This window comes from Podarcis muralis, chromosome 5, assembly GCF_964188315.1.
Source record: "Podarcis muralis chromosome 5, rPodMur119.hap1.1, whole genome shotgun sequence".
NCBI classification, from domain to species: domain Eukaryota; kingdom Metazoa; phylum Chordata; class Lepidosauria; order Squamata; family Lacertidae; genus Podarcis; species Podarcis muralis.
Window position 1 is genome coordinate 70566941 of NC_135659.1, and position 13420 is coordinate 70580360.

The 13420-nt window shown below is 43.0% G+C and overlaps 2 protein-coding genes across 12 annotated transcripts in view; one reads left to right on the top strand and one right to left on the bottom strand.

Annotated features, from left to right (window-relative positions):
• The window catches only part of CEP250 (centrosomal protein 250), a 135160-nt gene that overhangs the window by 15871 nt on the left and 105869 nt on the right, over positions 1–13420 (top strand). The window lies entirely within an intron of this gene.
• UQCC1 (ubiquinol-cytochrome c reductase complex assembly factor 1) overlaps positions 7753–13420 on the bottom strand; it is a 42436-nt gene continuing 36768 nt past the window's right edge. For all 6 annotated transcript variants that reach the window (XM_028734747.2, XM_028734746.2, XM_077929146.1 and 3 more), the window contains 3 exons: positions 13158–13235; positions 12225–12338; positions 7753–9201 (listed from right to left, as the gene is read on the bottom strand). In XM_028734747.2, the coding sequence (XP_028590580.1) occupies positions 9067–9201; positions 12225–12338; positions 13158–13235 (327 nt within the window). In that variant the 3' untranslated portion in view covers positions 7753–9066. The remainder of the gene's footprint in view (positions 9202–12224; positions 12339–13157; positions 13236–13420) is intronic.

Below are 13420 nucleotides of genomic sequence, written 5' to 3' on the forward strand. Positions count from 1 at the left end.
TAAACAATGTTGATAATGTGGTGGGGGGGATGCATAAGTAGCTTCTGCTATCACTTTCAGGGTCAGCCCAAGACATTTTGTTGCCTGAGGCAAAGGTCAAAATGGTGCTGCCCCCCATTCAATGTACAGAAGCTAATTGAACTGGTAACTGAATCTTATTTCTTCACTGGCAATGGGATAGCCACCTGCACTGCATCTGAGGCAGCAGGCCAGTTTAGGGGTCCCAGTGGAGGCCATGAGTCATACCCAGTGGCATCCTCCAGCTAAGAAGAGGGAACATTTGGTGGGCTTAAGAGAAACAGCCAGAGGGCTGCCATTGCTACTCTGCAGCACCTTCTGCCTGAGGCAGTTGCCTCTCTCTGCCTAATGGTAGGGCCAGCCTTGATCAATTTGTATTTGCTCATTGTTACATCATACTGTTCTCATGGGCTGCTAATATTGATATATAAATAGCATACATTATGCATTATATGAAAATGCCCATAAGAGCAAGCATTGCCCCCAAGGATATTCAGTGTTCCTTACTTAGTAACAAACATTTATGTTGTGAACTGCCCTGAGATCTACGGGTACATGGCGGTATATAAAATTTAATAATAGTAATAGAAATACAAAAAAGGAAGGGCAGAATATATACTGTGAAGTTGCATTGGTTTCAGTGAGAGAGTTGAATGTAGGCTTGCGTATTTCCTATTGAAGTAAATGGAACTTTACTATACTTTTTTTGACTGGATCATTTCCTAAGGATCAGCCATGGCTGAGTTCCGTGTGTGTGTGTGTGTGTGTGTGTGTGTGTTGCATCCTTCCCCAGTTTGGTACCCTCCAGACGTTTTGGACTACATCTCCAATCAACCCCAGCCAGTATAGCTAATTGTCAGAGACGATGTGAGTTATAGTTCAAAATATCCAGACAGCACCAAGTTGGAGAAGAAAACCTATTTGAAGTATTTTCTAGTCTTTAACTAATATCCCGGATAGATTTTCTTATTAATAACAACCTAATTTTAAGGTTTGCAAAGCATATTGCCTTTGGATACGAGAGCAGCAATTAATCCTTGCTGCTGACAGTTAGAACTGACATATAACTACTTAAAACTATTGCATTTTTATCAATGTTTCTGAACTGTGGGTATTACAAAAATATGGTGATGCATGATTGCCAATTGTTACACATGTAGAAATGTTCATTTTTCAACGGTGACGTCTGGAATCAGAGTAACCCAGGTGTACTTTGGCTTACAAAGCTTTCTGTTTTCCTGCTTCCTCCTTTGTCCTTTGTCCCGCTTTCCCCCAAAGCTACTCCTAAAGGCCAACAACACTCTGGGATGTGATGCAATGGTTTCAGTGGAGGTCGAAATCTGGGCAGCAGGGAGGCAGGGCTGAAGTGTCTTCCCTTCACTCAATAAGCTCTTTGGACCCCAGACACTGATTTGCTTTAGCAGTTTGCATTCATTTTAATAAGAACATGAGATGAGCCTGCTGGATCAAGCCAATTGGCCATCTCATCTAGGATCTTCTTCTCCTAGTGGCCCAGCCCACAAGCTGGATTCAACCAGAAGAGCACTCTCCCCTCTTGTGGGTTCCAGCAACTGGTACACAGAAGCATTGCTGTGGAAGCAGAGCAGATCCATCATGGCTAGTAACTATTGATAGCCCTCTTCAACATGAATTTGGAAGACCATCACATTTAAATACTGCTTCTGAGCACAAGCTTCTGCCTCTTTCTCCTCCACCACAGGCACTGTACTCATCATAAAGGGGGCTGGAGCTGCAAAATTACTAATGGTGTCCTGGTGATGTGACCTAGCCTAAAAAAGGGAAGCCATATCTAGAGGCATGTTTGCCAGGTGATACTTTAGTCAGGATGGCTTTTGTTAGGGGAAACATCATTTTAATTTCTAAGCCTTCCAAGTCCACCCAGCTTATGGTCAAACAAGGCATGAAATTTGGAGATCTATGATTAGATTCCTCCATTACTATGATGATGATAGCAACACTGGTGTGGCAATGGGGGTGCAATCTTGTTGGGGTTGTGGTGCTGGAGCAGAGAACCCTTTCTTCCATTTTGCTCTTGGCGTGAGGCCAAGCTTGTGAGCTGAATCAGCCTTGCTCTTCACCCAAGGGGAGATAGAGGCAGTAGGAAGGAACAGCTGCAGGGTAGGGTGATCTGGAGAGCTTTGTTGCCATGCTGCAAGCAAGAGGAGAGGTCAGATCCAGCCCTGCTCACTTCAACACAGCAACAGTGTCAGGGATGAAGGTACAGCAGGAGAGCATAGCAATAACTCTGTCTTCTTCCTAGGGCCATTTCCCCCTATCCAGTGTTCAACAACCTTAGGTCCCCAGATGATGTTGGGACTACAACTCCCATCAACCATTACTGGCTAAACTGGGTGGAGGTTATGAGAGTTGTGGTCCAACAATAGCCAAGGACCCAAAGTTTAAGAACACTGCCCTAATGAAGGTAATTGAGCAATTGATGGAAGCAGGCTTGGAGAGTAAGTAGATCTTGGCTTTGCTTGTGAGTCTGGCAGGTATAAGAAGAGATGAAGGCAGAGAGAAAGAGAAAGCAAGCAAGCATACACCAATGTAGCAGCTTGGAGCTTCCCCATTGAATTGATGCTAGATAAATAGATGTGCATGCAGTTGTGAGTTGCAATATTAAAATATTGCAAAATCCCTAATGAAAGGAAGAGAGTCCCAGCCGTGAAGGAGACACGCACTGTTGACAACATATTGTTGTTAGACATTTTTGCAAACATTTGGGTGTGTATAGTTACAGCCCTGGTGGCACATTTGAAAACAGTATTAATGAGGATAATAATAGTAATTAGCAATAATAGGCAGTATTATCTACTGCCCTGCAGTCACTGCTCTGCAGTGATACTCTTTGGGTGGTCTTGACCAAGTTTAGCTATGATTCCTGCATTGTAGGGGTTTGGACTAGATGACCCTTAGTCCCTATGATTCTATGTGATAAAAATTCTGTGATAAAAATTAGGAGGAAGTACATGGTGGCTAACTCCATGGGATGTCTTTTCTAACGTTGGACCTATATCAAATCCCTACAATAGCCTACTTTGCAGGGTTGTTGAAACCATGCACAGAAAGACTGTACAGCACCATCAAATTAAAAGTACAAAAAACGCCCAAAGAAATTAATCTATTGATATGGTTTCCGGTTATGATAAAGCCCTTTCTACTGGAACTTTCTAAACAAAAACTTAGTCACACCCTCTGATTCATTTTGAAAAGTGCTGCTGTGTGAAATTAGTATCTGCCTGTCATCTTGGCAAGCATGCAGTGACTATTTATTTTTCAACTACCTTCTCGGTAGTAATTGCAACATCAACTTTCCCCCCCAACAAATTCCCGTTCCAGGAAGCTTTGAGGCTATTTTATCACAAGAGAAAACATTTTTGTAGCCAAACAGTGGGATAGAAATCTTCTAAATAACAATAAACACTTGAGGAAAAACATAACTACATATTCACATATCGGAACCGTAAACTTAAAAGGAAACATTCGTCTAAAGTGAACAGACATAGGAGCACAGTTGAGTGTACTGTCCACTGACTGCTGTAGGAAATGGAACAGGCTTGCTTCAAAGACATGTTGCAACAGACACCTTTCAGTTATAGATTGCAATTGTTTGCACAGGAGGAGGTATGATGCATATAGCGCTCTTAATGTGCCAACTGTTTCATGATCTCCATTTTACATGCTTTCACAGTGAACCTCTTCCTCTTCCTCTATTCTAATGAGATTAAATCATAGAGCCTTATCTAGATATCTATGCAAATTCATGACTGCTAGGATTTGCCCCCAGGTGTTGCAGAACCACCTGCGGTCAGTGTGTTGGACTCAAGCTGGAAAGACTAAAGTTCAAATCCCCCACTTGGTTATGAAGGGCCCAGCCTTTTCAACCCCAAACCCCTGCCCAGGCCATCAGAGCCTTGTGCTAAAGCACTCTTGGTGTAAGGGAGAAGGACAACATGCATTTGCATCAAAAATGTGGTCCTCCCTGGATCTAGCCTGTCTCTAATATTCCCTTCTGGATCCAGTGGGTGGTGGCTGACAGAAGCAGGTACACCTGGAGAAAATAGGTTATCTAGATATATTCAACTTTCAGGCCTGATTTTGCCACCAATGCAGCCTTGGTTGCCCTGACTGATGACCTTTATTGGGAGAAAAGGGGACTATGACCCTTCTTGACCACTCAGGAACCTTTTGACATTATTGACCATGGTGACCTTCTGGAGGGACTCAGGGAGGTGGAAACTGGAAGCACAACATTATAGTAGTTTTACTCCTACCTGCTGAGTTGCTGCCTACTGTTGCTTGGCCCCATGGCTTTTGAGCTGTGGGGTCCTGCAAGGGTCCATTATGTCCATTATGTATATGAAAATGTTGAGAACTGTCTCCCAGGGATTTGGAGCCTGGTGTCATCAGTATGCTGATGACATGCAGTTCTCTCTCTCCTCTCCCCCATTCCATGACAAGCAGGAGAGGCTGTGATGGCTGGATGGGGGTCAATAAACTGAGGCTGAATCCTGACAATGAGGTCTGTGGGTCAAGGAATTAGGCACTGCACTCCCCCTGAAAGAACAGGTTTGTAGTCCATGACTACTTCTGGATTCCAACCTGTCACAAGAGTCTCAAGTGGCTTCTGTGGCTAGGAGTCCTAGCCCAGCTTAGATTGGTTCATCAGCTATGGCCAGTCCTGGATTGTGTTAGCCTGGCTTCAGTGGTCCAGGCTTTGGTGACCTCCCACCTGGACTACTGTAATGTGCTCTACATGGGGCTACCCCTGAAGACAGTATGGAGGTTTCAGCTAGTGCAGAATGTGGCTGCCAGGTTGGGACAGCCCAATGGGACCATTGTCTTTAGAGCAGTGCACTGACTACCAATGAGCTACCGTGCCCTATTCAAGGTGTTAGTATGAGCAGATAAAGCCCTAAATGGCTTGGGACCCAACACCAGCCATCTTGGCTCCTATACTTAGCAGGGGAGACCCTGTGGGTGATTACCTGTGAGAGGGCCTTTTTGGTGGCAGCTCCCCATTTGTAGAATGTCTTCCCTAGTGAGATCTATCAATTTCCCTCATTAACTTTAGGAAGAATTGTGAAGCATTTCAGTTTACTCAGGCATTTGATGGCTGAAAGACCTATCTCTGTCAACCCCGAAATTATTGGTAGCTGTAGGGTTCCAAATATTAGATGGCTCACTGTAGGACTGTGTGCTGTGTTGGGCCCACTGTAAATATGTGAGACAAATTAACAATCTGTGCAGTGCTTCTTGCAACCCAATTGTCACAGGAGCCTACCAATCAGTAATCACACTGTTTAAAGTTGGAGTTACGGTAACTCTTTTTTGGCTGGGGCAACTGTCAGATGGGTGACATATAAATTGTTGTTGTTAGCAAATACATGATCAGATTTGGTTGAGTGTCAGGAATAATGAGCAGAGCAGGCATTCCCAGTGGTCTTGCTCCATGAAAATTATGGAGTAAATTAATGAAAATTAGTTGCTGAGACTAAAAGTCCCCACCTCCTCACAGCCATCTTAAGTCTCCTTCTCTCAAGGGATTTCCCCAAGCAATCAGAGACTGCGCCTGCAGGCAGCCAACCTTTCCTCTGCCCTTTTCATGCCTCTTCTGGTTCTGGGAGAAAAGAGGGGAGCTTGTCACAGCAGGAGGGGGAGACACCCATGACTCTTCACCAGCCTGGCTCATCTTTGCCTCTTGGCTTTCCTCCTCCTGCTCCAGCCTCTGCCTCTGATTCTAGACTCCTCTCTGCCACAAACCCTCCCTGCTCACTAAGCCCTGTTTACCTCTTCAGCTTCCAACCCCTCCTCTTCCCATTAGTCTCCCTCTGACCACTCATCATTGTCCCACCACCATTCCCCAGGCTCTAAGCCTTCTTCCCTTGGTCTTTCCTCAGCTGGTTCCTCCTGCCACTCATCTGTGTACAACCAGTCCACGCCACCAGTATCTTACCTTCCTCTGTTGACTGCAACTGTACACCGACAGTCAAGATATCACTCTCATGGTTCATTTCTCTTTTGCCTCCATTTGCAGCTCAACAGCCATGCGGCATTTTCTGGGGCCACAGAATATTAATATGGATCTAGAACTTGACACTCAATTCACTGAGAGGTGCCAATATTTGAGTAGCCAATAACAAAACCAATAGTATTTAAAGATGCTGAGGTCGGGGTCCCCTGGGCTCCACATGGTCCCATGGCTTAGAAGTGAGATTTCAACAATTCTAGACTGTAAACTGCATATCTGATGCATGACAGCTTTGTGCATCCCAGGCCTCCACTAAGGTTGGCTGGCAGTATTGTACTCCCGAGGCATTGCTGGATGACAAGACAGTCCTGGGTTCAGGAGTGGGGGTTAATGTTTAAGTGAGTATTTTGAATATGAATTAATGTATGTAGCTTTGTGCCAAAATATCTACCATTACTTTTTCCATCTATTCCAGGAGCAGCAAGATACACACAGTAAAGTTTATTTTGGTCCTAGGTATACTTCACTCCCATTAAAAATAAATTAATCAGCAAATTCCTACACAGCTAAGCCTTCTTTTATGTAAATACAACACAGCTGTAATGAATTACAAGGTGTTATTATCTCTCTCTCACACACTGCATAATACTTCACACATAAGAGGTTTTCTCTCCTTAGCTCAGTTTGCAACAAAAGCATCTTAAATAAACTGAGAAAAAAATGTTTGGTTTGTAATGTTTTCACAGAAGTGGAATATACCTCACACATATAAAGTTTCTTTATATGACTCATTTTATAACAAGTTAAACTGAGGAAGTTTGCTTTGGGGGAAAAAATAACAAATTGACTTTTTTTTGTACAAAGAAAATTGGTAGCTGTTGCTGGAGCAGAGGCCTAAGGCTACATTCAGAGCAGCCAGCTTGTTGCACTTCATTTCATTGTAGTTTTGTTCTTTCTCGTCTTCATACTAATTTGCACACATCTCCCATGCATGCCTGTTTCCTGAGCCTGGAGCTGGGGCTTCGGTTTTCATTTCCCCCCAACACACTGAATTTGTAGAGTTACCAGTGTACCCAGACCCCCCCCTCCCCCAACAGAATTGATTCAGTGTGTCTCAGCAAGGGATAGTGGTGTTGTAAGCTTTTAAAAGAAGCTAATTTCCATTAATAGGTACACAGGTGCAACAGATTTAATTCAACACTTTTCCCAAAAAATGCAGGGATTGGGTTGGTAACCTGTGACAAATGTTCTTAGACTCCCATCATCCCTGATATTGGGCAATGCTGGCTGGGGTTGCTGGGAGGGTTGAAGGTTCCCCATCCCTACAATAATGAATGAGGAGAGGAGCAGGACAATTACCAGGAAGGCAGCTAGGGTGAAACTTCTGTGAAAGCCAGTCGTTGAAAGACGTCTGCCTTTACTTAAAAGAAGTACAAGCTTCTTTCATGCAACCACCTCCCCAGGAATAATAGCACTAAATAATGCATTTTCTAGTCCACCCCATCACATAATTATCTGCCAGTAGCAAATACAGAACATAAGACTGCTTGCCTGGATTCACCCACTGAAGAGCAGGTTTGTGTGCTGGGGGTCATATTTGAGTCTCCCCAAGAGGATTAACACTTGACAGCCCTTTGGAAGGTATGAGGAAGAGCACAGACACATGCATAGACCTGGTTAAGCATCAAAAGCCAACTTCTGTGAATGCGCATGCTGTACAAAATGAAAGACTTATTTCTATATTGTTTTCAGTACATTTATTTGGATCAAATTTTAAAATGTGTGTGGAGAACTATTCTCCAGGTTTTCAGCAAAGACATTACATGGTAAGGAAAAACATGAGAATTGTTTCTCGGGTTACATGTTGTACCATAAGAGAAACAAAATAGGTTGTGCCTCTAGAATGGAATAATGCGCTAACCTCCTTAATGCAGCACATACAAGGGCTGTTTTGAAGCGAATGAACTCTTGTTAGTCACGTAGGATCCTGAGCCACTATTTTATAAAGAGGTGACCTGAGCAAAACAAACCCAAGAATAGGAAATGTTGCTCATACTGCAAAAACCTTCAGAACAGAGTTTGGAGACACTGAACCCTGAAGTGTTTTTTAGTCACAAGTCTCAGGCCCAAACCAGCCTGACATGACAAGCATAATGTGCAGCTTTAAAAAATGCAAATAGCATCAGCTAGGGTGGGGCTGACAATAATCAAGATTGCATCAGGCATGGAGGAGAAATGTAACACCTTCCTCCCATGCTGTAATCCTCAGGTAAATTTCTCAAATGCAGATGGAACATTCAGTGGAAAGAAATTCCCAATTAATGCCAGCTGATGTTCTGCATTTTTTAAAACCTGCACATTAATATCATGCCTAGTTTGGCTCTCTGCCTCCCATGGGGTCATTAAAAAAGAAACAAAAACTCTTTCATCTATTGGGTCATAAAAACTATTACAGAGGCAGGGAAGGAAACTGTCCCTCACTATTTTAGCTTCATACTAACCTTAGTTGGGAAAGGGCAGGCAATCCTTTCAAAAACTTCCGCGTTTTTTCAAGTTTTGGAATTCTAGTTCCTCATTTGTCCCAAGACGCACAATACTTGTACCGAAGAACGTCTTTCATATCCATGCTTGTGCTTACCAGTTTTATGGAAGACAGAATTATGGTATGTTTAGACAGCTGATCCCCTCTTACTAGACGAAAAGCATATTGCCTGTCACTTTGGTAAACTATCTTGCTCTCAAGAAAAGGAAGCTCCATTCAAGAACCTGTGTGTTGGAACAACCAGATAATGGAACTGAGAGGGATTCCTGAAATGAACTAGCAGCATTTAACCACAGATATAATACTATAAAAGTAGCATGTTAATCTTTCTAAGGGGAAAATAATTACAAAAAGAGGAGTTCTAATCACTCTTTCAAACAGCAAATACAGCATTTATTCCTTTCTTTCCTGGAAATCCCCACAGTATAAATCAAGTCTCACTTCCAGGAATTGTTCCACATATAGAATTAAACACAGTCAGCAGCAAACGTTTTCAAGCAGGGTGATGAAGATTTCAGAGTCCTTCATCATTATATGTGGGTAAAGCAGGTTTCACGATGCTTTGAGCATTTGTTTCCACAAGGGGGCGCCAGGTCACTTCACCAGACAGCAACAGGTCTTCTCCAGGAATAGCATCCAGGTGCTGCACCTGACAATCACAACAAAATAATGCAAGTCACCCAAGAGAGAGATTCTAAATATGATACCTCTCATCAGAAGTCTACCTGTGTAACCACTAAGGAAGTAAAGAGAGGGAATTTGGGATCTCATGGTATTTCAGGTTAAAAAAAAGGTAAAGGACCCCTGACAAGTTAAGTCCAGTTGTGAACGACTCTGGGGTTGCGGCGCTGATCTCACTTTACAGGCCAAGGGAGCCAACGTTTGTCCACTGGCAGTTTTTCTGGGTCATGTGGCCAGCATGATTAAGCTGCTTCTGGCGAAACCAGAGCAGCACACGGAAACGCCGTTTATCTTCCCGCCGGAGCAGTACCTACCGTATTTTTTTTGGGGGGGGGGAATAAAGAAAAAAAATATATTCCCCCCCCCAGGCACAGGGCTGGGGCGGGGGAAGCCCGAGCTTCCTCCGACCCCAGAACAGGCAGCTCTCCGCCAGCCGTGGGAGAGCTGCGCCAGAGAGAGTTGCTAGCGGAGAGCTGCGTGAAGCCCGAAGCGTGGGGCGTGCTGAGCTTAGCGCGCCCCAGGCTTCTGGGTGCAGGCAGCTGTCCGCCAGCCGTGGGAGAGCTGCGCGACTTCGCACAGCTCTCCCACGGCTAGCGGAGAGCTGCGTGAAGCCCGATGCCTGGGGGGCGCTGCTTGCGGATAGCTTCCTGAAGCCTGGAGAGTGAGAGGGGTCGGTGCGCACCGACCTCTCTCGCTCTCCAGGCTTCAGCGAAAGCCTGCATTCGTCCCATAGGACGCACACACATTTCCCCTTCATTTTTGGAGGGGAAAAAGTGCGTCCTATAGGGCGAAAAATACGGTATTTATCTGTTTGTACTTTGATGAGCTTTTGAACTGCTAGGTTGGCAGGAACTGGGACTAAGCAACAGGAGCTCACCCCGCTGTCGCGGGGTTTTGAACCGTTAACCTTCCGATCGGCAAGCCCTAGGCTCAGTGGTTTAGACCACAGTGCCACCAGGTGTTAGTAAGTAAACCAGACATTTGTAAGATAAATAGGTAAAGGTAAAGGACCCCTGGACAGTTAAGTCCAGTCAAATGCGACAATGGGGTGCGGCACTCTTCTCTCTTCAGGCCAAGGGAGTCAGCATTTATCCAGACAGCTTTCTGGGACATGTGACCAGCATGACTAAACTGCTTCTGGTGCAACGGGACACTGTGACGGAAACCAGAGCACACAGAAATGTCGTTTACCTTCCCGCTGCAGCCCTACCTATTTAGGTACTTGCACTAGCATGCTTTCGAACTGCTAGGTTGACAGGAGTTGGGACAGAGCAATGGGAGCTCACCCATCGCGAGGATTCAAACTGGTAACCTTCTGATTGGCAAGCCCAAGAGGCTCAGTGGTTTAGACCACAGCACCACCCTTGTAAGATAAATATTGCCATATACTAATGCCATATAAAAGGCAATTGTACAACATGTATCTGAGCTGTTCTCTAATCTGAAGACAAATAGAAAATATTGGCTTCCAATGAGCAGATGGCCCCTACATACTGCTTGCTAGAGTAATCCATCTGATAAATGTGATAAACAAATGCATTTTATCTCACATTCTACCTCCAAGAAGCTCATGAAATTACCATATTTTAGCCTAAGTGTTCCACAAACTAGGTTAGGTGGAGAATGACTGGCCTGATGATCAAAAGTCTAAGGACTGACCTGCTTCTTTCCACCTGGTTTGGGGTGGGGCCTGACAGGCTCCATAAAGGACTACTGCTGCTGCTGGGCAGAAAGGCCTCTGTTTTGTTTTTGTGTGTGTGTTTTTTAATTGCTATTATTTTTTATCTATATCATTTTAAATTGCGATTGATATTAATATTGTATTCTTAGTTTTAGATTTTATGATTTATGTGAAAATTGTTTTCCATTTGGTTGTGTACTTTTGATGTGTTCTATTTATTGTTTCTGACTTTTGTTATGTTGGTAATTATGTAAATCTTGTCATGTTGTAAGCCGCCTTGAGCATTGTTTTAACTATGGAAAGGCGGCATACAAATAAAATGATGATGATGATTTATCCAATTTGCCTCCCTGGTCCAGGTCCTACACTCTAACCATTATGCCAATTGCCGGTGTGCAAGTGATTGGCATCTAGAGTAACCAAAACCACAGATCTTATTCTTTATATATCAGTTTTCATTTATAGTGGTAGGGATCATTCAAATGCCATTTCCTTTTTGCCTCTATGGGTGGTTTTTCTTTCTACAAAGCAAAAACACTAACTATCTCATTAAAAGGAGTATATCTCATTTTGCTTTAATGATGTTTGCAACCCCCCACCCCTGCAAAAACGCTTTACATTTAGAAAAGCATTTCTACTGGGTATTAGGGTACTGAAATATATGGTTAGTAGGATGGTAAAATTATTGCTAGGTGTGACTGGACAATTTCCATATGGCTTTGAATCTTTGTTTGTTCTATAATTGCCCTTACATGAGCCTATGTAGGTTGAGAAAAACTTGATCCCTTAACCACAGTTAAGGAATTGGAACCATGTACCGTATTTTTCTGTGTACAAGACAATATCCCTTTAGTCAAAAATTGGAGGTCATCTTATACACAGATTTATACAATAATTACTGGGTGAGCTGACTGGAGAAACAAGGCTGTTCCGAGGTGCGGTGGGTCAAAAAATGCTCAACAGCTTTTGGGGTGATTTCCCCCAAAACTGAACAACTTTAAAATAATGATTTCTAAATTTTGGGCTCCCTTAAGTAGGGGTCGTCTTATACATGGGGCTGTGTTATACATGAAAAAATATGGTATTTCTACATGCTTTCCCCTGGTTAAGGATTGTGTCAATGCTGCCCATAACCATGTTTGAAAATAAGTTCCTGTAAACTAATGTTTGAAGCAGATTTCAAAGGATTAACAATGGTTAAGGAATTGGGGGGGGTGAAGAAAGGCCATTATTCCACAGTTGCAAGTACACCAAGCATGCATATTGTTTGAAATGTAGTGAGAACATCCACATTATAAATAGTTGCCCACCTGCTTGCGTATATATTCCACCATTATTTCCAGCTGCCTTGGGTCTTCACAATGCTTGTTGAACAGATTTCTCCAGATGGCTGCTGCAAGCACATGATCATCTGATAAAATTCCCTAAAATGAAAGAAAAACAGCAAATTGGAAAATGTAAACACTAAATAGGAAGTAGTTTCAGACCTTACAAATGGCTATTTAGCTGGACATTCCCTCTAGTCTCTAAAGTGTAGCAATCTATGAATACAGCTTCAAACTTTCCAATAATAACAGTTTAAATGTTATGCTTTTAAACTAGCTTTTTATTGTGTAGTTTAATTGTGTGTAGATATTTTATAATTGATTTTATACTTGTAAACAGATCGGAAGCCGTTTTGGCTTGTAAGTGGCATATGAATACTACTACTATTACTGCTTTTTTATGGTGTGTACATTGCATTTCTTTATTGGTAGGAGAAGACAAAGCATCAGAGATCTTATTAGCAGAGGGAAAACAAGCAGCAAATATAGTGATGAAACCAATGAAAACTTGGGCACAGTTCTGAGAAGCAGATTCAGTAGCCTCAGGGATCAGGTGCTGATACTCTATATTTCAAAAAAATAAATAAACAAGTTGTACAAAAGTCTGCATGAGGCACAAAATCTTTACCCGGATTCATGCTACCTATGAACAGCACATTCCCCACTAACATCCAGCACGATATGTGCAAAAGACAGCTCCCTTATGACCACATCACACTCCCTAGCTTTAGTCAATGAGCATCATTAGCAGAAGCAGAACAAATTAGCCAAGACAAGCAAGTATGCACAAACACACTTCCATTGGAATAATCTCTATGGTCTGGAAAACACAGTATATTCAGCACAGAAATAATGCATCTTTTTTGTAGTGCATAATATGCACCTGCCATTTATCTTGTCTACATACATTAGTATTACCTCATCATATCCAAAAATAGCTGCATAGAAATTTTCTGTCATGCTTCTCATACTCGTTTTCAGGGCAACAGAATCAATCTGAAAAATAAAACAGCAGTCAGTAGTAGTATTGGGGAAATCAGAAGTGAGCAGTTTCTTGCTTATCCAACCCACATCTAGATAGAACAGAACAAGCACCCTTGTTGGCCAGGGTTTGGTGGAAACATGTCTGGATAAACGAATTTCACAGAAGAGCCTTGGAATACATAAGGAAGGTGCATGTT